The sequence below is a fragment of the Gobio gobio genome, assembly GCF_949357685.1.
Source record: "Gobio gobio genome assembly, chromosome: 13".
Lineage (NCBI taxonomy): Eukaryota > Metazoa > Chordata > Actinopteri > Cypriniformes > Gobionidae > Gobio > Gobio gobio.
Window position 1 is genome coordinate 11743594 of NC_137106.1, and position 26948 is coordinate 11770541.

At 38.7% G+C, this 26948-nt stretch overlaps 1 protein-coding gene across 1 annotated transcript; it reads right to left on the reverse strand.

The window, feature by feature from the left end:
* Positions 1-26772, reverse strand: aldh6a1 (aldehyde dehydrogenase 6 family, member A1). Its single transcript, XM_079833431.1, has 12 exons — positions 26605-26772; positions 25964-26008; positions 23986-24060; positions 21914-22075; positions 20218-20296; positions 17751-18053; positions 17528-17649; positions 11876-12065; positions 9932-10113; positions 8138-8317; positions 3992-4090; positions 1-636 (listed from the first exon to the last, which is right to left on the reverse strand). Exons 1-12 carry the CDS (start codon positions 26641-26643, stop codon positions 532-534), a joined length of 1581 nt encoding a protein of 526 aa, XP_079689557.1. The 5' UTR covers positions 26644-26772; the 3' UTR covers positions 1-531.
* Between the last annotated feature and the right edge of the window lie 176 nt (positions 26773-26948).

Consider the following 26948-nt stretch of genomic DNA (forward strand, 5'->3'; position numbering starts at 1 on the left):
AACTTCAACAAGAACAAATTCATTGTCTTGTTTATTGAGACAAACAACCCAAAACAGTCTTCTGTTCAACAACAGTTCACAAATGTTGCATATGTATACAGACATTCAAATTTAACAAGAGATTATACTAGTCGGGCAGTTCAGAAAAGCCAGTTATACTGCAGTTATTCGATTTTGTAGAAATCTTTTTGTAGACTTAATACAGCTTGTCAACACTCAAAGTAAAATTGTGTTGAATGCGGAGTCATTATCTTACGAAACAGAGAAACTTGGGCTATATCAGGGTAAGAAACTGACAATCATTTGACAGATCAGATGCTTTATACAATGAAAGAATTGTGTGCTACATTTGTTAGATTTTTTTTTTCACTTATCAAAGAAAAATCACATTTTTAGGAATTATTTAACTACATACGTCAGTTTAGCTGTGAAAAGGCCAGTTTCTTTTGAAAATATCCATGTTCAGTAGTTAAAACGTGTAGTTTTAAAGATTTTGGGAGGACGGGTGGAATTCATACAGGCGATCGACACTTAACGTCCCATTGTTGGCATTGTAACGGCAGGGGACTTCAGTGTAGCATCTTCTGCCTTCCACTGTGAGGTAATAGTTTTGATCTGTGTGTAGAACTGAATGCCCTGTGATGGAAAGAATACCAAAATACTTAAGACTAAACAATGACTCAAGATTAGTCATCTTTTTAATACCCTCTCAAAATGACAATGACATCACATGAGAAATGGCAGGTGGCTGGCAAACGTATGCTGGCGAGAGCAATAAACCACTTGTGTCAAAACATGTCAGTCATAGTTTTATGACAAACTACAGCGGATGAAATTTTATACCAAAACAAATTTTACAGCCAAACTCTGGAGACAAAACATGGTAAACCAAATGGACCTTGTCAACATGTGACCTGATTTTAAATTATATTATATTATATATATTATTATATATTTATTGAAAGAACTGTATTCCTGCCAAATGTTCTACTTTTCTACCATCTGATTCATTTAAAGGGGTCAAGCGCAAGAAGATGCGGAAGATAACTTGTGCGCTGTGCTCAAACTGTACATCTGAAGCACGCGTCCAGAAAGCTACGTCTGAAAGTATGTGAATACTGAATTGAGCTCTCTTTCATGTCTTCTTGCTCTTGAACGAACAATTCCACACAAAACTGTGCTATAAAATGCCCGTCTTAGCGAGTATCCTAATAAACATAGTTGGTTATGTCTTTAGCGAACAAACAGTTGAGAAAGACAATGCATGTGTAAGAGTATCAGTGTATTAGGTCTTAAAAATATATTTTTTATTTAGTACTGTCCTGAACAAGACATTTCACATAGAAGATGTTTACATATAGTCCACAAGACAAAATGTTTTATAAATTCGCCAATTTTTTTTAATGTAGTAAAAATTACTACTACATTTTTTTTCCTTTAGTACTGCCCTTCGGAAGCAACAGAAGATACTTACATGTTTCCCGGAAGACAAAGGAAGCACAATTTAACGATCTTTAAATTCAAACCCCCACGTTAAGTTTTCACCCCCGGCTCTTAAAGGGTTAGTTCACCCAAAAATGAAAATTCTGTCATTAATTACTTACCCTCATGTCGTTCGACACCCGTAAGATGAAGATATTTTAGCTGAAATCCGATGGCTCGGAAAGGCCTCCATTGGCACAATGTACTGTACACTCTCAAGACCCTTAAAAGGTACTAAAGACGTCATTACAATCCATCTCACTACAGTGCAGGTTCTACAATAACTTTATGAAGCGGCGAGAAAAGTTTGTGCACAAAAAAAAACCTTAATAACGACTTATATAGTGATGACCGATTTCAAAACAAGGCATCATGAAGCTTCGAAGCGTTATGAATCAGCGAGTCGAATCATGATTCGGATCGCGTGTCAAACTGCTGAAATACGTGACTTTGGCGATCCAAACCGCTGAATCGACTCACTGATTCATAATGCTTTGAAGCTTCATGATGCATTATTTTGAAATCGGTCATCACTATACAAGTCGTTATTTAGGTTTTTTTTGCGCACAAAAACTATTCTCGCCGCTTCAGCAACACCTGACCGATCGAGAATAGCACTTATCATTCTATTCATTGTCTGTCGGTCTAATTTATTTATTAAATAAATAAAAAATAAAATAAATAAAAAAACATCTGTTCTGTGCTAGATTAACTGAGAATTGTTACAGCACTTGCATATTGTTGATATTGTTGCCCTTAGACTGCTCTAGCTGCTTCTATTTCCCTCATTTGTAAGTCGCTTTGGATAAAAGCGTCTGCTAAATGACTAAATGTAAATGTTCATAAAGTTATTGTAGAACCTGCACTGTAGTGAGATGGATTGTAATGACGTCTTAAGTACCTTTTATGGGTCTTGAGAGTGTACAGTACATTGTGCCAATGGAGGCCTTTCCGAGCCATCGGATTTCAGCTAAAATATCTTCATTTGTGTTCTGAAGATGAACGGAGGTCTTACGGGTGTCGAACGACATGAGGGTAAGTAATTAATGACAGAATTTTCATTTTTGGGTGAACTAACCCTTTAATGTATCATGCTTCCTTCTGGAGCATCAGTGAATGTTTCAACCTTTTTTAATAGTTTTGTTTGAGTCCCTCAATTGTCCTCAGTGTGAAAAGATGGACCTCAAAATCATACAGTCACTGTTGGAGAGGGTTCAATGCTGAAAAAATGAATTTTTGGGACCTGGAGGATTTTTCTGAAGAACGTTGGGCAGTTTAAAGGTGCACTATGTAACTTTTCTGTCCACTAGAGGTCGCCTATTCAAAACAAAGGCGTAGTTTGATGATGCCAAGTTTGAGCGCAGAATCTTGGGACATGTGGTCTTCACCTCACAGCCGGTGGGAAAGAATCGGATAGGACTCGGGCAGAAATCATGTTGATGGATGTGATTATTAACGTTGCTGTTTATAAGAAGAGCGCAACAAGCGCAAACCGGCGGGACTTTTATTATGCCGCCGGCGCCATTTCTGCTTTTCCGACCATGAGTATGAGGTAACGCAGCTCTGTTTATCATATTAGACACATCTGAGTGTGTTGATGATGTTAAGATGTTCCTTAAGGCGGCTGCTTTGATACTCGTTCACACTGAGTAAAGCGTTTCTGCAAAATAAAACCGGAAACCGAGGGGAACGCAGATATGTTGTCATTGAAGGGCGACACCCTCACACGTCCCGGTTCCTTGGGTAAAATAGCAATTTGCCCACGATTTACAAATAGTTGGAAACATTTGGGATATTGTAAGTACTCAATAGAACAAAATATATAACTGGCCTAGTGATTTTTGAATATTTTACAGCAAAAATTTTACATAGTGCACCTTTAACTGCTCAGGACAAACAAGAGACTCAAGAACAAACCAAAAAAAAAGGCAGTGAATCATCCAGAGAACGACACACAGTATTGAGAATCAATGGTATGTAAACTTTTGAACGGGGTCATTTGAATAAATTCAGCTATTTTTAGTCTTGTGGACTATATGTAAACATCCTATATGTAAAATATCTTATTCAGGACCGTACTAAATAAAAAAAATAACATGCATTTTATATGATCTCTCTTATTTTGTTACAATTATTCACATTTTCTTGCCACTGTATATTTAATGTATTATTTTACATTTGATAACTTTTTGTTTAGATACAGAAATTGAATACTGTTAGATTTAACTGAGAAACATGAAAAGCATAGTTCATTTAATTTGCATCATCGTTCTATTGTGTTTATTTGTGCTATTGCTTGTAGTTTGATTATTTGTTCTTATTATACATTACAGACTGTTTACTCTTTATTTATAATATTTGTATGTAGAACTTTTTCATTTGCGTTTTTCTTGCATTCCATGTAAAAAGTCTAAAATAAACAACATTTACTAGCCAATGGCGACTCCAGCTTCAGTGTGTCCTTAGAGGGTTGCATGTGTATACATTATATCCAGTAATGAATACTTACTTGTTTTCCATAGAAATTTGTGTCACCCCTGAAGGAGCCTCTGGAACCGGTGAATGAAAACATGGGCAGTGGGACGGGGATTGGTACATTAACTCCAATCTGTAAAAGGAGCAGCACATTAACAGATGTCTCAGAGGTCAGCTCTTGAGTTTGCCCTCTTGAGCAGTCATGTTCACTGCATCTCACATATCTGACACACTCGCACCCTGATGACAGTTAAGACAACAGCGTACCCGTCAGACGCAAATGCATTTTTGTCTGCCGCAGAAAGCTGTATGCTTTCCTCACGTCGCTAGACACCATGTGGGAGAGACGGTTGGTAAATTCTATACATTACCACTTCAAGTTCGTCTCCCTGCTCAATGTAAACTTAGAAATCTCGCCATACAAGTGTAGCTTCAACCTTTCCAGTGTGTACTGAAGAGCTTGCCTACTGCGCTTCAATGTCAATGTAGTAATTAAGGTCCAGAAATAGGAGTTTAACAAAACTATAGTTTAAATTTAGTGTTAACCTTTACTAGATAGCGAGCAAAAACAGGACAATCATGCCAGTGGATTTCGTTTCTTTCTTCGTACATGGGTTTCTTCCACTAGGAGCACTTTTGCCTTGTGGATTATATAAAAAAAAAAGCCTAAACTTTCTTAAACCCGCTAACGTTTAACATGCTTGTTTCAAAGAATTAACCCAACCCAGCGGTTGGGTTAAATGTTTGCTTAAAACAACCCAATTGCTGGGTTAGTTCATTTTCAACCCAGCATTTTTTAGAGTGTACGATCATTGATATGCTATTCGTGCACTACAGGCTAAACTGCAGCTCTCCTCCCCTCTCACCAAATGAAGGGTGTGTTCACACTTGTAGTTCGGTTCGCTTGGTTTGTTTGGTCCGGACCAAAAAAAAAAAAAAAGTAGTAGTCCTGGCCTGCTTGACGTTCACATTGGCATTTTAACACCAAACCTAAATATACCAAACCTAAGGCATAGGGATATGTTCACAATTAGTTGGCTTTTATTACATATATTTTGTGATGGAACATCTAAAACAACGCTGTGTGCAAGGCTAAATGCGCTCGTTGCATGTGCGTAGCCTACATATGATGGTATCTTGACCAGCTGAGAACTTGTGAAGAGCCCATACAGTGACAGGAATCCCTTCTTCACACACAGAAACAAAGATCTGCGGCAAGGAGAGGCGGTTCTGATGCCTAATAGGGGGAAACACTTCAAATCTGCGAACACAAGGCAAGTGGACTTTGGCTCAAGCTTCACGTTATTATTTCCCAGATGTAGTTTTGGTATTGAGGTCAAAGACGAACAAACAAGTTCAGACAAGACTAGGGTGACATTTAAGGGATAATAATCAGGGCTTGACATTAACCGCCATTTGCGGGTGTATTTTGGCTGTGGCGTGTAACACTGGCATGTCACTCACACTAGCCACTTTGGCGGTTGAACTTATTATAGTCTTCTCAAAAGCTATCTGTTATAATCGCGTTGCGCATTATAACCAATCACACGTGTCTCTATTGAGTTTATGAATGCAATGTCTAATAATCAGAGGCATTCAGATTAGCCGGATTTTTGTTCAGAGCACGCTCTCACTGAAATCTGCACTCAAAGCAGAGATGAATGTGCGATGTGCGCAGGAGATTCATTCATCATACAGTGGTTGACTGTTTTTGTTCCATTTCAGCAGCGAAAATAGTTGCAAACACATCAGAACCACAGTAAATCCGATATGACTGGCATAAAGTTAGCTTGACGTTCGAGATTCGTGAATTTAGGGACCGCCTCGAAAGTTACATACAACATTGGTATACACGTTTCTAACTTTAAGTCATTCTCTTCAAATGCTATTGAAGTTAGAAAACTGACTGTAAAGTGTTCATCTAGGTGTCTGGTATGATGCACACCGTTTGGATTTTTGATATTTAATAAAATAATGCATATCCATATTTTCATATGATTTGAGTTGATTTCACTAGGATACTGTTTGGGCTTTTACACAAAATATGCTAGATTTAAATGCGTCATAGCTGATAGAACACTGAGAATATTGCTTGAGAATATATTTACAGAGATAATATTTGAGAATATATTTACACGTTGCTATTATTATTTATGCGTTGCTATTGACGACAGCCATTATAAGAAAGGAAATCCCACAGAATAGAATCTAGCTTAAAAAAAGTGCATAGAGCTGCTTTATTTGTTGTTTGTTGATTTTCAAATATAAAACTTGTTTAAATGTTTTAAGTGTGCATCTGTTCTTTTTGAACACTCATCTCATTTGAACAAAACCGTGATAATTTGGGTCACTATAATCGTGATGTGAAATTTCCATACCGTTTCATCCCTAGTTTGTTTACATGTCTTTGGTCCATGTTGCATTCATATTTCAGTCAAACCGCACCAAAATTGGTTTGGAAGTGCGCACCAGGGTTCAGATGGCAGCGTTCACACTTGTTCAAATGAACCGCACTAACAGAGCAATTGCACCAGTGTTTATTTTAATCAAACTAAAGATGCCAAATGTGAACACACCCTTAATATTCCGTCATACTGCTTTATCAATTTCACTGCACTGACAATACTTGACGAGAACAAAACTTGAGCTGGACAATGAAACCATGCTGCATTATAGCCGATTCGATTGTTTCAGAATTGATGCATTTTGTAAAATCGACACTTATTAAACTGAACTGAATCAACACTGAATGGACTGAAAGTGACACGATTGTCTTCTTGTATAAATGCTTATAGGTGAATTGAACTTGTTTCAAAATTGATGAACTTGTTATTGACATTAAAGTGCCTGAAGAAGAAGAAACACCCATGTATATCTTTGCTTTGGGAACAAGTTTCTGTTGGGCTTCAACAACTGTGTATGGAAAGTGTGGAACAATAAGCTCATTCTATTGAATATGTTGACGAGGCAGTCGACACACAACTGAAAGCCACAATCATTTGTTTGTGTACCAGCTGAGAAAAGTAATGCATGCAGAGAATAACTAAACAAAACATTTTGTTTTTGGGGTGGGGTGAGGCTGGAAACTGCCAGAGCTTCTTGAAATGTGTGTTTTTTTTTTTTAAATGCGGTTACACAATTTGTGCCTTCTGGCCAAAGGTGACTCGTGAGGGAGTGGACGGACCAAAAAAAAAAAAAAAAAAGCAAAAGGAGGTTCTTGTGTGCGGAGGTTTGAGAGGCCAGCTCAGCACATGGCCCGTGCCGTGTACTTCAGCATGTGAATCGCAAACACACGGCTCGCCACTGGCAAACAAACGGGGTAAAAGGGGGCAGTTTTTGCATAACCACCAGATCAACAGGTTGCAAGGGATCCCTTTTGAGTTTAATTTAAGACTCCGGGCTTTACCAGCAAAATATTTTGGCATAGTGCTGGTTTGATTAAAAAGCACATATTTGCTGTGAACTATTTGTAGTGTGCATGTTTTGTGGTCGCAGCTGTATTTTGTACATTTTAAAATATGTGGCAAACAAGGTAAGTTCGAATGGAAGTTTTTTTATATATACATTTTTAAAGGAGGGCTTGTGTTACTAATGGCAGCTAAAGAGATGACACTTGCATCTGAAACGTGCTTCTCGGCTTTCAGTCGAGGAGTGGCGCCAAGGGGATTTTACACATTTCATTTACTTCACATTCTAATGTTTACTCTAGAGGTGTGCCTGGAACTCTTCACCTACAATGGTCTTGTCAAGAGCCTACATGACATGTAGAGGTGCCTAATACGACATAACTGAACATCAACATGTCTACACCGTCTATAAGGAGGGAGTTTTCCAGACGTAGACTGACCGAGGTCTCCAACTTCTGACTCTTGCATGCACCCATCTCAGGTCACACATATACGGTTTCTACAGTGTTACACCGCACTATCATGGTGGAATAACTAGCAGGGATGTGTGTATATATAATCAGATACTGATATACCACACATTTTTCTCTCACAATTGCATTAATACAAGCGTTCCCATTTCCTGCAGTCGAAAAAAGCAAAATAAGCACAAACCAAATAAGCATAAACTGTCAATGGGATCTCTTTTGTGTTTAGGCTGCAATCCAGTTGTGACAGTTTGATGCATCACAATGTGTATCGTAAAAGCAAGCCAAAAGGAAAAGAAATCTCACCTGACCAACATCAACTTCATGGGTGTATTTACGTGCTGCGGCACCATTGGTGGTGAAGATAGCTGTTCCGTTGCCGTATTGGTTCTTATTGACTATTTTGATGGCTTCATCCAAGCTGTCAGCCTCCAGAACCACCAATACAGGTCCAAAGATCTCCTCCTCATAGCACTTCATGTCAGGCTGAAATTGTGGTAGCACAAACAGCAAATGTATAACATTACATATCCTTTACATCCTTTTGACTTGTTCTGACTTAGTTGGGATTTAACCACCTACATGCAAAAAATTATATTTTACTCCATATAATGAAAGTCTTTTGGCCAGTGGAAACACTTCTATTGAGAGCGTGCTAGTGCATGCCAGGGCCAGTCACATTTCCAATGTCACTTCTAGGGCTTGATTGGCCCTTATCAGGGCCTCCTCTGGGCCAATGGCCAGGGTTTTTTGGGCCACCGAATACCTTGGTTCAACTTGGACTTGAAGAGTGATCATGAACAAAGGTCATGGAGTCAGGAGATGGGCAGCACTGCTGCTAATTTCCCATGTTTTCATATATCAGGATATCCGCTAAACTCAACATTTAAAACAATTTTCAGCTCAAAACTCACTTTCAGACACCAGCGACTGGGTGAAAAAAACTTCTGATTGCAATCCGATGGGGATTCCGGTCACCATATGAGGTAGAAATATATTTATACATGATGTGAAAGGCTGCTTATGCTAACCATTGTCATTAAATACACATATGATCATGGAAAATACAGAGACCGCTTGAAGAACTTAGACAAAGCATATATGATTATAATCATGCCTTTGGAGTAAAAAGCCTTAACTGAGTTGTTTTGTGCACATTACTTAGATCACAAATAAACGGAAGCAGGCGCAACTTGCAATAACGATAAATATGGTATAATTCAGCATGATTAATACATTACTGTCACTGTAACATTTTATCGTAAATCATTGGTCTCACGTTATTAAAATGTGATGAGATATCGCAATGATGGAACGTGAGGGTGAAATTACCACAGAATATGCCATCGCTACATTTATATTAAAGAGATAAAAACCATTTAATTCAGTTGGATAACGGTCTATTGTAAACGTCTGCTTTGCTTATCCAGCACAAGCTGCAGAGTTGTATCTTATCTTCCAATGCATATAATAATTCATACTCAGAAAGTAGAATTTAAATGACATTCATTAAGATTAGGTAAAACATTTCAAAATGCACCTTCAGACTATTTTTCCAGACTACTTCTTAAAAATGCTGTGCAAAAATCTCATCTCGTGAACCCAATCTCGTGTCTCGTCTCGTGAGCCAAGTGTCTTGTCACACCCCTATTGGTCAAACATCGATGCTGCAGTCGGTCATGTTTAACAATCTAGCTAGTTTTCAGTCAGCTGGCTTCCCCATGCTGGTGAATTGGTGAGGTTGTGAGATGTTGTTCTACAGAGGCGTTACGGGCGGGTTTTAGGGTAGCGCTGCGGGGCAACTGGCCCGATAGTGGAATCGCAGCACGATTTTGGTCTTGCGGCTCAAGGTCAGAGGCTATTGGCTGCACCCGGAAATGTTGTTTGCCCTGGCTTGCACTGGCCTGATAGTGGAAAAGCGGCTTATAGAGTCCAAAATGACTCTAAACCCCATTGGCTTTCATTGTATAAAATAAAAAGACCAACAAAAAAAACACAGACATTCTTCGAATGATCTTTTATGTTTCACAGAAGAAAGAAAGATGTGCATGTTTGGAATGACATTATTAAGTTATTAAGTAAGGATATTGTGGTTCTTACCGTAACATTGCTAATGATGGTTGGTCCTACGAAGTTCCCATTTTCGTAACCCTTGACCTTCACATTCCTGCCATCAAGCAGCAACTTGGCGCCCTCATCCACACCACTCTGAATAAGGCTGTTCACTCGCTCTTTGGCCTGAGGTGAGATGAGAGGTCCCACATCAGCTCCGGGCTGGTCACCTTACAGAAGAGAAAATGGAAAATAAGAGAAAAACATGATTAAGAAGCCAAGGAGTTAACAAAACATACCCAAACCACAGCCATTTCTGATTAGAATTAGATTCTTGTTAAGTTTTTAGTCTGACCTGTCATCACATGTGGCACTATGTAACGAAAGCTGAATGAACACACTATATTCATTACATAATGAATGAGCAGAAATCTGACGACCACATAAACGTGTGAATTCATATGTTAGCAATTCAGAGCTCAACCAAGATGCCCTCATTTGCTGAATCATTACTGTAGAACAGATGATTTAGGTGGATAGTTGGCAGAAAATGTAGCGGTTTCCCTTCCAAACAACAGTTTACTTGGTTAACCAGAAGTTTAGACATCCTAAATGCTGGAGAAAGGGTTTCTGTATCGTGTTGTTGATTTTCGCTGAATAGATGGATGAAGAGGATGACTTTCCTTTAATTTACCCCCTTTTACTGGGTCATAACCAAAGGGGACTGGCAAACACTGACATATCCATATGCACTTGCACACACATGAATAAACACAGCCACACACACAATTTTAGATACCCTGAGGCAATTTGTCTTTGAGGGCTGCTTTAAGGTTTCAGAATAGCTGCTGTGGTTTAGTTCCTCTGATTACAATTACAATTTTCAACGGCAGACTTTTTTTTTTCAAACATTTGATCGGCCCATACTAATTTCTGGTCCCCTTTATACCACAAAATGTGCTTCAGCTTTGTGGCATGACCAAGACAAATAGTGCGTCTCTCCTCTGGGTGAGCTGAACATGTTTTAAGTTGCTCAGGGAGAGGTGTGGTCATGAAGTCATGGGTGGTCTACAAAAAGGCCAAAAAAAGAGGGATAAAGCAAACTGCATGAATTCAGAGAAAAAAACTGAGTGAAACTTTGGAAGAGACCTTATTCAATTAAAAAAAACATTTGTGGTATATCATAGGCCCTGTTTACACCTAAGGGAGACACATTCCAGTTTACACCTGGTGTTTTAATCAGTTTAATCTTTTGTCCACTTTCAACCACTTCTGTCCTGATTTCTTTGAAGGGAGGGTCTATGGTGTATGGGCTTTTTCAGATCGTTCGATCTAATGGATGAAATAAGCTCACACAATTTACACATGGACGTGCCCGGAGACGACGGAAAAAACACAGCGCATCAGCTTTCGTTTCCGCTCTGACAGCCACAAGACCGTGCCAAACACTGTGGAATGGTGAGAGAATTGTGTTTTGTACGCATGTCTTCAAAAATTATGGTCTTCAGCCAACATAGTTTAAAGGTGCACGGTGTACATTTTAGTGGCATCTAGCAGTGAGGTGGCGAATTGCACACTTTCGAAGCTACGGTGGCTGACACAGGACAAAGATGTCGTCGCCGGAGCGAACAGAGAGTGACTAGCGCTCTGTAGAGCAGTTTGTCCGTTTAGGGCTACTGTAGAAACATGGCAGCGCAAAATGGTGACTTTACTATAAGTGGACTGTAAAAGTCACAAGGATTGTCAATCTAGGTATCCATCTCACACAGTCGAACATGCAAACCCTTTGCGTAAAGTGTGCACAAACATCAGCAGACTAAGCTTTAAGTAGAGTACAAAATGTACTCGCTGCTAGATGAGTACATTTTGGCCTTTATAATGTTGTGCCTGATTATGCCTAAATTGGGTGTGTGTGCTCCATGCCTAAATTGGGTGTCAGATTTGTGAGACATAAAAAGTGATGATTTGATGAATATAATAAAGCTCAAGTACCTGCATTGACACGGAGACTCTTCGCACGTTCAACCAGTTCAGGCAACCAGTTTCGGGCTTCTCCTATGAGGATAGCCGTGGAAAGTGCCATACATCTCTGACCTGCTGCTCCAAAAGCAGCACCTACCAACTGGTTCAGTGTGTTCTCTTTGTTGGCATCAGGCATCACCACACCGTGATTCTTTGCCCCCTGGTGGACAGAAGATGAGATTAAGGAAGCAGCTCCACATCTTCACCAAAATACAAATTCTAGCACTAACACAATTGGAAATGGGCAAAGTACAAGTGAGGGAAAAATGCCAAAAAAACACTGTTTACATCTTGAATAGATATTATATTGCCATAAGAAACAAATGAAAATTTCAAGTTAATTTGCACAACTGCAAAGAAATTAAAAGGATTGTGGTAGTGAGGGGATTCTTATTGGGTTACACAAATAGGAAGTTTATCTGCAGTGAGAGCAAAGGAGGTGGGATATGCTGTATTAAATCAGAAATCCAAGTCATCTGTAAATTGCTTTATATATATATATATATATATATATATATATAGGTGTGTGTGTGTGTGTGTATGTCAGTCATGCTAACTGTCAAAGCAAAAAAAGTTTGAAAGGGGTCATTAATATTCCCTTCCCAAATTTGGAGTCAGACTAAAATCGCAGCCTCATTATGGAGGTTAGGAATGAACCAGAATGGTGCAGATTCATTTGTAGCCAAATGCTGCCCCCATCTGGCCATTACAGTTGTGTTGAGATACAGCTACTGACCTACAGAGCAAAGCTGGGGAACAAAATCCCATGGAAAAATGAGCTTGTTACTGAAAGTTACACTATTGTCACAGTACTAAATATTAGTTTATTAGGAGCACAGCTTTTAGTTAATTACTTCCGTCCTCTTCTGTAAATTTTGAAAGAAAATCCTGGCCACTCTATTCTACATAATATGAAAGCTATCAAGCTTCAAAAAGGGTGCAAAGACACCATAATGATACAAAATGGCAGTGCATGATCCATATGGACCAAATTGTTATTGACTGACAAATTCTTCTCCAGTGGAACCACTGCAACCGATTCTTTAGACCAGGAAAACAATGTCAGTCCTGGCAGGCCACGGTCCTGCAGAGTTTAGCTCCAACCCTGAAACACTCTCACCTGCCTATAGCTTTCGGCTGTGTCTGAAATCACCCACTATACCCTTAAATTAAGCACTATTTGAGAGAACAGCCATTTGTGGTTGTGTACAAAACTGGAAATGGACGATTGAGTGCACTCATTCAATCCAATAAGGCACCGCAATAAGAAGTTCAGTACCGATGTACTCTAAACGGCTAGAGAATACCCATAATGCACTGTGAGAGTCGCGCATTGAAGAGATCTTGCTAGAAGATGGCGCCCGAAGCGGAATCTTTCATCTGTCCATTTTCCAAACCGCTGGTCTATTTGTGGCTACAGCGTAATATCATACTGGTATAAATTCCTTAATTGATTATTAAATTTAATTTGAGTTTATACATGCTAGTTTCCATGACACAGGTTTTCATTTCTACTGGAGCTGCCAATTTGCTATGTTTAAAATGATTGTTACACAGTACAAACTATACAAAAGCAGCAGACCTACCGGCGCACTCAGTGTCTGAATTCACTCACTCGTTTTCATTCACTCCTTCAAGTGGACTATATTAGAGGAGAAATGTAAGGAATAGTGAGGGTATAGGGATCGATTTCGAACACAGCCCTTGATTAGCTTGTTCATGTTTGATTTAGCTAAACTCCGCAGGACAGATGCCCTTCAGGACCGAAGTTGCCATCCCTGATTTAGACCGATAAAGACAGAACCAATAGGATGGATTCATGAATGAATCATTTAATGATCAACTTGGTCAAAAATATTTATCATTCACTTTCATCAAATTGGAAAGTGCGACCAGGATAACCTTCAAAAACACACCATTCATATTACCTGGAAGTAACCAAGTAATATGCATTTGAAACAACATAGAATTGAATAGAAGTTAAATTAATTAATTACTTCATTCATTATTTATTCCTTTTAAAGATGCATCCGGTGCCAATTCAAGTTCACAATAAGTAGTAAATAACATATGGTGCGAAACCTTACTTTGCTATGTTGAAATAACGTGACCAACATACACTAATCGTCCAAGACAATCCGAATGCTCATTGGCTGCTGCCTCTGTAGTAGATATAACGTTTTTTGTTGATGCAAAAAAGGAAAATTAGACAATGAAACACTTATTTTCAGGGTTTAACCAGCCGAGACAATGGGAGAATCAGTACCTGTACGGCTGAAAAAGCAGAAAAGGTCTGACGCCAGATAGCAGAAAGACTGACAAAAGCAAAAAAAAGTGCATAAACATCGCTATGGCATACACAGGGTAGAAAGATTTGACGACGGTGTAAATCCTGAGCAGTGATGCACAAGTTGGACAGGTAAGGGTATTTATTTTTGTGTAGACGGCTCTTAAACTCACTAGTATCAGTAGCAATGTTTCCATCCAAAGTTGCAAATTCAAGTTGCAAACTTGGAATTGAAGGGTCAAGGGTCAAGCCAAACATCACTTGTCTCTTCATCAGACACATATCCTTCAAGAATGATTTTATGATCTAATATCAAAATAAGAATTAATGATAATCAATTTATAACCATTTCCTACATTTACTAAATCAATTCACATATAACCTATTTATATTTAATCCTCTCTGTATTCAATGAGTGATTTTGATGATTCAAGTGTTTTTGCTGTGCTTTTGAATTCCTATTGTTGAGGTGCTGCTCTGATGTCTGTGTCAAGACGTGCTGGCAGGCAGATGCCCTTGGTGTAGTAATAACACTCCAGGGAGTCAAACGAGATCAGCATGTGTTAACTATATGTCTTCCTGAGGTGACCCCCCCCGGGGTCATCCCTGTAACATCTGTGGGATTCTTTGGGGACTCAGGGAAAAATGTACCTCTTTGATAGATCTTCTTTCTTTATAGAATAGAATAAAGTCACTTCTGAAGTAGAGTTAGTATCAGCATGTTTTGAAGAAGGACTTTGTTGATAGTTAGTTAAGATGTCCCGACCTTGATGAAAACTGGTATTCTCTGGAGTATTGTGTGTGTGCGTTGTATGATTTGTGCAGATTCAGTATTGGATATGGGCCTTCCTGCAGGCGATGCCAGACCTTTAGACGCTTTTCTGTGACCTCCGAGGTCACTGGAGATTAATCTGGGCCTGGGCGACATCAAGTCTACGCATTTTTAGAGATATATGCTCCTATCTGTCTACGTGTGGAAAGTTGCTTACGTTGCATGTTGTTAGAACCAATCAGAATCATTCCACATGGCAGTAATGACGTGTCTAGACCTTGAAAACCGTATAACTGTTCAGAAAATTGTATGTACGTTAGACGGAGGCGGGGAGACTGTTAGAGGGAGCGCGGCCTACGAACTCCTCTTGAGCTGGCTTCTGCTGATGAAACTGCAAACTATTCTTCAGTAAAATTTTCTTTAATTAATCTGACTCCTGACTCCTGGTCTTCATTTTTCACTACTGGTCCTGGGTCCTAAGCTGTTACCCCAACAGAATACTGCATAAAACATTTGAGAATAAAGCATTTGAATCCCATGCATTCATGAGAACAAAATCATCAGTTTCTGGGAAATCGGCGCAAAATATCTGTAATAAAAATGAAAGTTGCTGCAAGCGGGGAAGATACTGGCTCTATTTTCCTTCATCATCATAAATGGGCGTGCAGATGAAACAATAAACGCTGTCATGTTATCTTGCGTTCAAAAGCTGGTTTTGGGGAATGCAATTGTGTGAGACGCTTCTGAGAGGGAAATAAACCCAATCATTCTGATGACAGAATTTGGCTCAGGCATTTCAGAATGACCAAACCAACATTTGAGATGCTGTGCAATGAGACTGATCCGCTGGTTAGTCCAGTCATCCAATCACATCCACTGTTAAGGCAAAGTCTCGCTTTTTGCAAAGCACTGAGGTATTTATTTGGTAAATGCGTTTCCATTATATTTTACATGCATGTCTTCTTATTGGTTAAATTTTTTTTATCTGCTTTAAGTGAGTGGTTTTTATGCGCATTTTAACAATTTATGTGCATCGTGGCATTTCCAAAAAATTCCAAAAAGTGGCATTTCCAAAAAATTCCAAAAAGTGTAAGCTAGTGTAATTTTACATAAAAATAGATGTGCAACATCTAAAACCTTTGTGGTATACTTAAAGGAGCTGTATGTAGGACTGTGGCCAAAACTGGTACTGCAATCACTTTCAAATGACTGTAGAGCGGTGTATCCCCTCTCCCCCTCCCCCTGACTCGAGGTTGCCAGCTAGGCTGCAGGATCCAGCAGGAAGGTAGGCTGCTATAAGGAGCTTTCAATGGCAAGTGACGAGTCGTACACAGTAAGTTTTTTTTCTTTCTGCTAATTATGTTTATGCTTCAAGAGCGATGTTTTGTGAAGTAATTATGAATCGCAAAAATGTACTAATGGCGATTAGCCAAATATAATCGTAAATATGAACGCTCGTATGTGACAGTACATTCCCACATGAAAAAATACTATAGTAAAATTACAGCAAAGCTAAATAACATTAGCAATGGTCATACAGGTCAACTTGCAGCATGTTTTGTCCACTATATATGCGAAGAACGAATGAGGAATCATTTTTACTGAGGTAACGTTAGACTACTGTCTCAAATACGTTTACACAGTGCTAATAGGCGTGCTAATGTTGTTTTCCTCAGCGTCCCAGCATAATGACAGAGAAACGGGCTCTGATAATGCATTACTAATGTTAGCAATGACGACTCGCCGTTTTTATTTACCAAACAATTCCTTAACGTTACCTTTTCAATTCAATGACCCACCTCCTCCATCTGCGCTAACCTAACGTTACTTTGCACGAACATGCATATCTTTGTTCGACTGTCATGAATATTTGAAATGTCCATTTACATTAAGTACAAGTTAGCCAAACATAGATGAACCTTACCTGTCCAGGAGAAAATTAGCAACGTTGGCATCAGTCTTCAAATTATTCTCCGTTTTCAGCCGTCTCTATCTTTCAAAGGCATCTCAAATCCTTGTTTTATTTCAGACACTGTCACAACGTTTTTCTGATTCATAACGAGGTCGTTTAGGTTTCGTAAAGTTAGACATTGTTTATCCAAAAAGTTTGTAGCTGCAGCTGTGGTAACTAGAGCAGAGCTGGCCACCCGAATGCAGAAACACTACTGACTTCGTGATTGGTAGATAGGCGGAGGGTGGCGCTTCAGGCCAAAACACAACATGTCAACATCAACATCAGTTGAGGGCTGCAACTTCACTTTTAAAATGACAATATCTTGGCCGGACAACCGTTGTCAGTGATATAAATATTTGAAATGAACATGATTTCTTAATGTCTAGTGACATATCAGGGCCATTTTGTGATTAATTGAAATACATTTCTTACATACAGTTCCTTTAAAGAACCCAATGCTATAGCTACAGAACTACTGAATGCCTCTTTAACGAAGTTATGACACTTTACATTTGGAGAGGATGCTTGACTATGTTTTTTTTGTTTGTGAATGAACAGACTGTCATGTGCAATATGGTTTTCTGTGAAATGCATTAAATCAAAACCAACCATGTTGCTCTGCACTCTCTTGCCGTTTTTGGAGCCTCGCTCATAGATGTACTCGCCAGCCTGGTTGGAGCCAACGAAACTGATGGCTTTGATGGCGGGATGCTCACAGATGAAGTTCACAGCTATAATAACACATGAAAAAAATCAATTCGTTATCTGCACATATAATCTAGATCATAATGCGGCCAAATTATTTATAACCCTTCTGTGCTATTTTCTGTACCGGCATGCTGTCCATGGATTATGTTTAATGTTCCATCTGGAGCGCCGGCGTCCTGCAGAAGTTTGGCCAGCATCATGGTGCAGCCAGGCACTCTCTCTGAAGGCTTCATTAAATAGGTGTTCCCGCACACCATGCCCATTGGGAACATCCACAGAGGAATCATGGCAGGGAAATTGAAGGGGGCGATCCCGGCACACACGCCAATGGGCAAGCGGTATGTGTACGTGTCCATGTCTTTAGTGATAGAGGGGAGGGTCTCACCCAGCATAAGGGATGTGATACTACAGGTGTGCTCCACCACCTCTGCAAGATCAACAAACAACTAGAGTTAATCATGTAAAAGAAAAGCGCACAAACAAAATGTGCAAACAGTTATGGGGCTAAAGACTTTCTATTGTCCTAAAAGCCTCATCTATAGCACTAAAAATGATTATGTGCTATGGTGTCGATTATATTTCTCAGCGTGTATAACGGAAAAGGAAACATCTTTATAGTAAAGGTACTTATGATAGAAGCTAAGCAGGCAAGCGGCAGAAACGTTTAGAAGCAGAAATGAGAAGCTTACATTACATTATCATTCAAAAGGTTTGGGCTCGGTAAGATTTTATGCTTTTGAAAGAATTATCAGTCACTATAGGGTCCAAATCTAAAACTAAATATATATTATCACTTTTTGCTGCTTATTAATAGTTATTAAGGTAGTTGTTAAGTTTAGATATTGGGTAGGATTAAGGGATGTAGAATATGGTCATGCAGAATAAAGCACTATGTGCTTTATAAGTCCTAATAAACAGTCAATATTCTAGTAATTAGCATGCTAATAAGCAACTAGTTAATAGTGAGAAAGACCTAAACTAAAGTGTTACTGAATTATCTTATGGATTGCATAAAAATAAAGTAAATTATGTGAAATATTACAACAAAACTCCATTCATATTCAATATTTTAAAATTTAATTTATTCCGGTGATGTCAAAGCTGAATTTTCAGCATCACTACTCCAGTCTTCAGTGTCACGTCATATCAAGTCATTTTCTGCTCAAGAAACATTTCTTATTCTTATGCCGAGTTCAGACTGCACGATTTTCAAACTCGTCGGATCACTGCTCTTTTCACACTGCATGACTATCTGGGCCAGCATTCAGTCACTGCTGTGTTCACACGATGGATCGGCGACAGTGGGTTTCACACTGCATGACTTTATAAGAGGAATAATCGCAGACAGCTCTGTCCCATCCGCAAATTACGATTCGCAACAAAGCACTCGCGAGTAGTGAGAAGGAAACAACGCGAGATCACACGTGCGTTAGACTGGAATTGTTATTAAAAATATAGACTGCAGTGCAGAAACCTCCAAATTGTCTGTGCGCTGATTTGCAGCAAAAGGGAGAAAAATAAAAAAGATTATGGTGGAGGAAATGGTTGGGGAGACACAGGGAGCAAGGATTGTGTTCTGCAAAGAGAGTTTGAGGTAAATGAATAATATTGCAATGTGCTGCTGTTGCGGCTGATCAAGCAAACGTTTGTGCTTTGTTTCTGTTTGATAAAACTGTACATATATCTATTAAAATACAAATATTTTGGTCTCCAACTCCTCCCAGAGTCTCCCGCTGTCCTGTATCTCGCTCTCTGATTGGTTGTCGGTCATCTGCGATGTATTTTTCAGTCAGAACACATTTCACACAGCAGGATTTTGAATCGCCGACAGGTCCAGATATTTAGCATGACAAATATCTCACGGGCGTTGGCGACTCGTCTGCGATTCTCCCTGATCGCGTCTTTGATCATTCACACTGCGTGATTGTCGCTTGCGTGCACAAGCGCCGATTTGCCTATGATTTCGGGCATTTGTCGGCGATTTCGCAAAACCTGTCGGCGAATCAAAATCAGGCAATGTGAACTAGGCTTTAGACTTCTTATTAGGAATTTTATCATCATCACAGTTGAAATCAGTTGTGCTGCTTAAGATTTTTGTGGAAACAAAGACATAAAAGATACTATTTCTATTCTTTGATTAATAGAAAGTTCAAAGGAACAGAAATCTTTAACATTATACATTTCTTTACTGTCACTTTTGATAAATGTATAGCATCCTTGCTGAAAATAATATTACATTTATGCAATATCCCAAAATGTGCATAAAAATGGGTGGATGGAAACAGCTATTGACACTTAGGACACACAAGGATAATAAGCATTACTAAGCAGGTTTACTTTTCTTTAGTTTTTTGCTGTTTACTGTAAACGCGTCATGTTTGCTAACATATACTAAAGGATGAGTCAAAATCGTTTTCTGTAGTAGCGGCGATATGAATTGGTACATACTGAAGTCATTATGTTGAAAATAACAAAATATTCCTTTTAATGTTCTACAGACTTAACTAAAACATTCTGACAGGAATGAAATAATATTGATAGGCCTCAGTATTACTAGTACTACAGATTTATTCAAGAACCAAGAGACTCACGCAGTCCTCTGAACACGTCGCCCTCAGCATCAGCCAGGGTTTTACCCTGCTCCAGGGTGATCAACTTGGACAGCTCTTTCTGAAACACAAATCAAAATCACATATACATTTAGCAGGCATTATGGCAGAACGATTCATCAAAATGATAAATCACAATATTACCCCCACGCCCCCCCAAACCTTGGCAGAAGTTTTTTTTTTTCTTTCTGTTTTTTTTTATATTTCAAATGATTCACATTACAAATCAATAAAGGACTATTAATTATCAGTCACTATCTGTAACCGTTTGCATAATTATTAAACTATAATCCAGTTACTGAAAACACAACTGGAAATCATAATCCCTGGTAATTCTATGCGTTCCATTGTCAAGAGAACCCACTGAACACTGTTCAACTGAAGGTTCACCACTGTTTTACTGTTAGTATCTATATTTAACAAGCACAACAAGTGTGTAGTAGAAATGTTCACAAGTCTTTCATCTGGATTCGGAGTCGAGTCTCAAATCACTAAACGTTATAAATCCTGTACTTATTACTTAAATAAAATTATATTTATAGCCAAAACCAGTGCTTGAAGTGGGAAAAAAGGGTGCTTGTGTTCCCCTTGTTTGCATATTAGCAGTCGGCAACACTTTATTTAGATTTATACTACAAGTAACTTTGCAAATACAGGTCAACTAACTCTCAGAGTATTAGTAGACTGTTAGGGTTCGGGTTAGTAGAATAAGTTGACAAGTTCATGCAAAGTTACTTCTAGTGAGTAGGAAGTCCATTGAGGGAGCATCAGAATAAAGTCTTTGCATATAACATGCAGCGGACTCAAGTATTCAGCCCCCTTTATTTTTCACATTTTGTTATGTTGCAGCCTTATGTTAAAAATTTATTTTTTAAATATTGTTTTAAATGTTACAATTTCCAACATTAATCTGCACTTCATAACCTATAATAAAAAAGCAAAAAGATGTGTGATAACTTTACAAATTTATTAAAAAGTTTGTCCTGACAAAAATCTTTTCATATCACTTTTTTTTTGGCCTGGAAATAATGAAAACAAATATGTAAATGCTAGAATCTGCAAGAAATATTTACACATGGTCTGTATAGTAACCTTAATTCTTTCTCAGCGGTGTTGCTTTCCTCAACAGTTTTATTTTATCGCCTGTCATGTCATGAAATGTTATGAATTTAAAGCAAATGCGCATCGTAATACAAAAATCACGAGCCAATAAATCGCAATTCACCACTATATCATAATTGATCGTCTCTGAAACTTCTTGAAACTGGGCAAGTGTGTCTGCATGACTATGTGAGAGAAACGCAGCATGGATGTCCATGCACGAGAGAGTGAATCTGTGTTCAGTTCAGTTTCAATCTCTCCCGAGCAGAAGACAGAAAAGAGTGCATGGCTGTTTATGAGAGCTGCCGGTAAGCAAGAATAATTCACGGGCGCCACATAATGCCAAATTGCTGATACTGCATATCGGTGAGCAAAAGACAACTTTAAGCACTGCATACAGATAAAAAAATGTATTGTCCTCAATAGTTAAGGTTAAGACTTCTCTGGTGTGTAGAACAAGAACTACTGTAGTAAATGGGACCTAAATTTCAAATATTCAGACCAGTGTAGATTGTAAAATGAATCGTAAAGTTCAAATGCAAAACAAAGGGGTTAAGGATGGGCAGCAGTAACTTACAATATTGTCTTTAATGAGCTGCTGATAGCGAAGGAAGATCTGCTGGCGGGCCAGGATGGAAGTTTCGGACCAGGAATGATATGCCCGTGAGCACGAGTCCACGGCGGCCAACATTTCCTCTTGTGTAGCCTTAGGCACTCGACCAATGACCTCGTTAGTGGCCTGAGGAGATCACAAGCATTATAATTCAATCACAGAGACATTGCATCCGATTTGTGCCCTTTTTTCTGCAAAGTGCTGATACACTAGGTCACTTGTAAAAAATTCTGCTTGGTGACAATGGTTGTGCTTTCTTGCAGTTAACAAACATTAACAGAACATCGAAAAACTACTATTATTTTCAAACACAAGATTCAGTCATTCATGATAAAAACACCAGAATTATATCTAAAGATATAACTAGATCTGAAGAATAAAGCTTTGTTTGCCAAAGCAACTTTCCTTCCTGAAAACCTAGAAAGCTTAAACTGCTCTAATTTGATATTAACCAGAGTTTCTGGAATATAGAGTGCAAATGCAGAGTGAAACAAAACAAATAAGCAATTGTTATGGCATCTGTTTTCTACTGAGTAAAGCAGATTAGACCAAGAAAAGCTCAAGAATCTGGTTAATCTTAATAGTTCTCCTATTGAACATTGGTAACAGTCAGTGAGTAATCATTTTCAAGAGCATAAAAAGGACTAACAATATCACTGAATTTGTAGTATATACTGTATAACTAAAGCCCTATTCGGACGGGATTACTTTAACATGGAGATATGGGGTATGGTAAAGTAATGGTTTACTGGTAAAGTAAAGTAAAGTAAAGAGCTTCTCAGTGATTTTAGCCCTATCCAAATTAACCCCATGACAAAGTCAGTAAAGATTACGGCGACTTTTACCTTCTGGAAAAAGGTCTAGAAAAATGAATTCAGGTAATACTAATCCCGTGCGAAGAGTTCCTTTCACTGGAACTAAGGGGCCAAGCCCAACCCCTGAAAAACAAACTTTACACTTGGCACAATGCAGTCAGGCAAGTCCCATTCTCCTGGCAACCACCAAACCCAGACTCGTCCATCGGATTGCCAGACAGAGAAGCGTGATTCGTCACTCCAGAGAACAAGGAGTCTGTAGCTATTGTATTGACAGCAGAAAGTTGGCGAGAAAGTTGCCGAGTTCTGCACACTGTGTGCCTCAGCATGCGCTGACCCCGCTCTGAGATATTACATGGCCTACCACTTCGTGGCTGAGTTGCTGTTGTTCCCAATTGCTTCCACTTTGCTATAATACTACTAACAGTTGACCGTGAAATATTTAGTAGTGACGAAATTTCACAAAAGGACTTATTGCACAGGTGGCAACCTATCACGGTACCACGCTTGAGTTCACTGAGTTCCTGAGAGCGACCCATTCTTTCTCAAATGTTTGTAGAAGCGTCTGCATGCCATGTGCTTGATTTTATAAACCTGTGGGCATGGAAGTGATTTGAACACCTGAATTCGATGATTTGAAGGGGTGTCCCAATACTTTTGGCAATTTAGTGTATATACCTAAATAGTCTGTAATTTCCTGCTTAAAAGTAGTTTTCCGTGGTTTTTCCAGTATGGAGGAGGCTTGAAGAAGCGCTCAGTTGCGTTCTATGCAAGCACCACTCATTTTCTTCAGAAAAAAAAATTACATATCTAGAACACTTTGTGTGTTTGCGCACGTGATATCAGGAAGAAACCTAATAGGCACATGACGACAGGAAGGTGACGGTGGTGCGCATATCGAGTTACTACCCCTTCCACTTCTGATAGTTTTACTGAAATGTCTTCTCCGGTGCGAAATCGCCATTAATATTACAGACTTCCTGTGGCAAAATTACATTACTCCATCTACCCTTGTAAAACTAATCCCATCTAAATAGGGCTTAAGTAGTGCAGGTGCGGTGTCGTTTAGTCACATGTGATTAAAACACATTAATCTAATAGGTTTTAAGTGGCTGAAGTGTGGTCAAAGAATGTAATCCGTTAAACTGGTGTAGTACATTATCTCTTCTTGTGTAAATTCAGCAAAAGCATTAGATGTCTGTTAGCACAGTATGAACTTACAGGATTGTGAATGTCCAACCATTCTGGACTCTTGGATTCTACAAACTTTCCATCAATGAACAACTTGGTGGTGGGCTGAGGAAGAACAGAGAAAATTGTGTACAATTAAATGTAAAAAGCAAACATAAAGCACAACTCATAAAAACATAGTTATAACAATAATGATTTGACACAGCAACGCTAATGTGTTTTGCTTGTTTTTTTGTGTGAGAGATTAAGGCTGGAATACTTCATTCCGACGGTCCACTTTAGACATTCTACTAACTAGGAGTAACTTTGCAACTTCATGTCAACTAACTCTAATTAGATTATTAGTAGACTGTAAGGGTTCGGGTTAGTAGAATAAGTTGACATGTAGTTGCAAAGTTACTTATAGTCAGTAGACAGTCTGTTGGAGAGCGTCAAAATAAAGTGCTAGTAGATATTAAGCAGACAGTCTACTAATACTCTAATGACTTCAGTGTAGTTGCAAAGTTACTGATAGTTAGTAGAATCTCTAAAGTGGACCATCAAAATAAAGAGTAACCAATGTATGCCCTTATTTTATTTACAGTCTGGAGGACTTAATGCTAGTTGGCGAAAGTCAGTCAATATGCAGATTTTATAGAAAATTGCTTAGACTTTGACTTTATAGTTTCAGACTATGAATGACTCCATCCAGTCGGAGTATAACAAACATTTTGATATTATGAGCTGATGTTAGAAAATATTTTATTAATTTATCACCAAACATTTTTTTTTTTTTAAAGTGCATCTGTCCGTCGAATAATGTGCTCCACGCGGCTCTGGGGTGTTAATAAAGGCCTTCTGAAGCAAATCGATCCGTTTGTGTAAGAAAAATATCCATATTAAAAACTTTATAAAGTAAAGTTTCGGCTGACTGCCTTCCATATTCAATTTATGGAAAAAGTGTTGAAAGTGCCTCTGCCGATCGAAAGACAAACGCGACCAGGTACGCTCCTCAGACGCCATGTACGCATCTTGAATTGCGAGATGGCACTTTCTACACTTTTCCACGGAATGCGATTGGCTGTAACTTTACTTGATAAAGTTTTAAATATGGATATTTTTCTTACACAAACGCATCGATTCGCTTCAGAAGGCCTTTATTAACACCCCGGAGATGCTTTTTTTATGGACTTCAAAAACAGAGCAACTATTACTGCTATAATAAAGCTTGGATTAGCCTGGACTTTTTTAATATAACTCCGATTTTATTTGTCTGAAAGAAGAATGTTATATACACCTAGGATGACTTGAGGGTGAGTAAATCATGGGCTAATTTTCATTTTTGGGTGAACTACCCCTTTAATTACTCACTTTGATGCTTCATAAAGTTCATAAAGAGACCATAAAACTAATTCATATGAACTGAGCAGTTTAGTCAATTTTTTTTTTGAAAAGGACACGATCACTTTATAAAAAGATCAGATTGAATTTACTCTTTTATAAACATAAACATCCATGGAATAATTGTGCAAAAGGTTCTTTATAGTGGCAAAACATTTCTTTAGATTTTAAAAATGTTCCAGACGCAAAAAAAAATGCTTCTCCTATTGCATCGCCAAAAAAAAAACCCTTTGGAAACTTTATTTTTAAGTGCGTACTGTAGTGTATTCAAGCCTTTACATGTACTAAGACTACTTTAGTGTTATTCCTCTCAACAGAGGGAAATTAAAGACTAGAATGAAAGAGTGATTTTTATACTCATACAGTGTGTTAGTACAAGGTTCAGTACAAGTGTGGTGGTCTTTCACCAGGCAAAGTTTCATTGGATATTTACATTATCTACAGGTTAAAGGCTTATGGAACACTACTATAAAGAGTTGAAGACAGAGACCAATATTTCTACATGCAAATGGCCTGCTTGGCTCAAAGTTTTCTGACATATTAGACAAACATTCTATTAATCCACTTGTTTCTTTTGAACCCAAACACACTTTGCACAAATATGTGCTCACATACCCAATGAACTTACCACAGAGGAGGAGGAGTAGCACATGCGTCCCACCTGAAGAGGAACCTGCAGAACAGTTCAAAGGAACAGCATTTCATTTACACTTTTGTCTCTGGGCAAATCATTTCATTTGATAATGCCAGTTGGCATATTAAAGCTCATATATGCTGAAACTGCTGTGCACCTCTCGTACACGTAACCGGTTTCATAAACATAGAAAGGAAACTAATGGGTTGTTTTGCTTTTAATCGAGATGGATATGATATACTTTTCTGATTGCAACGAATATGATTGGTTTCGACTCACTGTTGTTTAAACCTAAACATGGGTCAATGCATGAAGTCAAATGCTTTCTCGGACTGTTATTTAACACGAGTAGCACTTAGCGCGTATGAGCTTGACCAAGTTAACTGTTGCGAAATGATATAATATGATAAGAATAGAGGTCAGAGCTTAGTGGCGATTAGGCGACAAACTTCTTGCAATCCATACGACATCGTTCATTGAACTTTTATAGTGTATTTAGAGATGCTTTCAGTGTGGCTACACCGTTTCTGCTCGTGGTGTTTGACCGTGAAGTTGATACTTTGACAACATGACGTAACGTCAAACTCATACTACGTGCATGGCTGTAAAAGTGCAACACTTTTTGTGTTTCTTACCCTCTTCTTTACAATGGAACGCATTAATGTCGCTGCCATGATGGAATTCGTAGATTAATGCTGTATTCACTCCCTAATGTGCGTCTAACCCCCGCCAGAGGACGTGCGCCGAGACCTACAGCCTGCAGAGGAATCGCTTTTCCTACTGTCACTTTAAGAATGGGCGGGACGTAGTCTTCAAATAGCCAATTATATGCCGAATTCAAATACTCCCCCAGGTTCATGAAATCTATTGGTTAGACATGTGAGATGATGCACCAATAGCAGTGCGCGTATGTTGAAAGGCGTTCCTTCGATGACGAAGACACAGATCATAGGCGAGAGCTCTGCAGACTAGAAAGTGA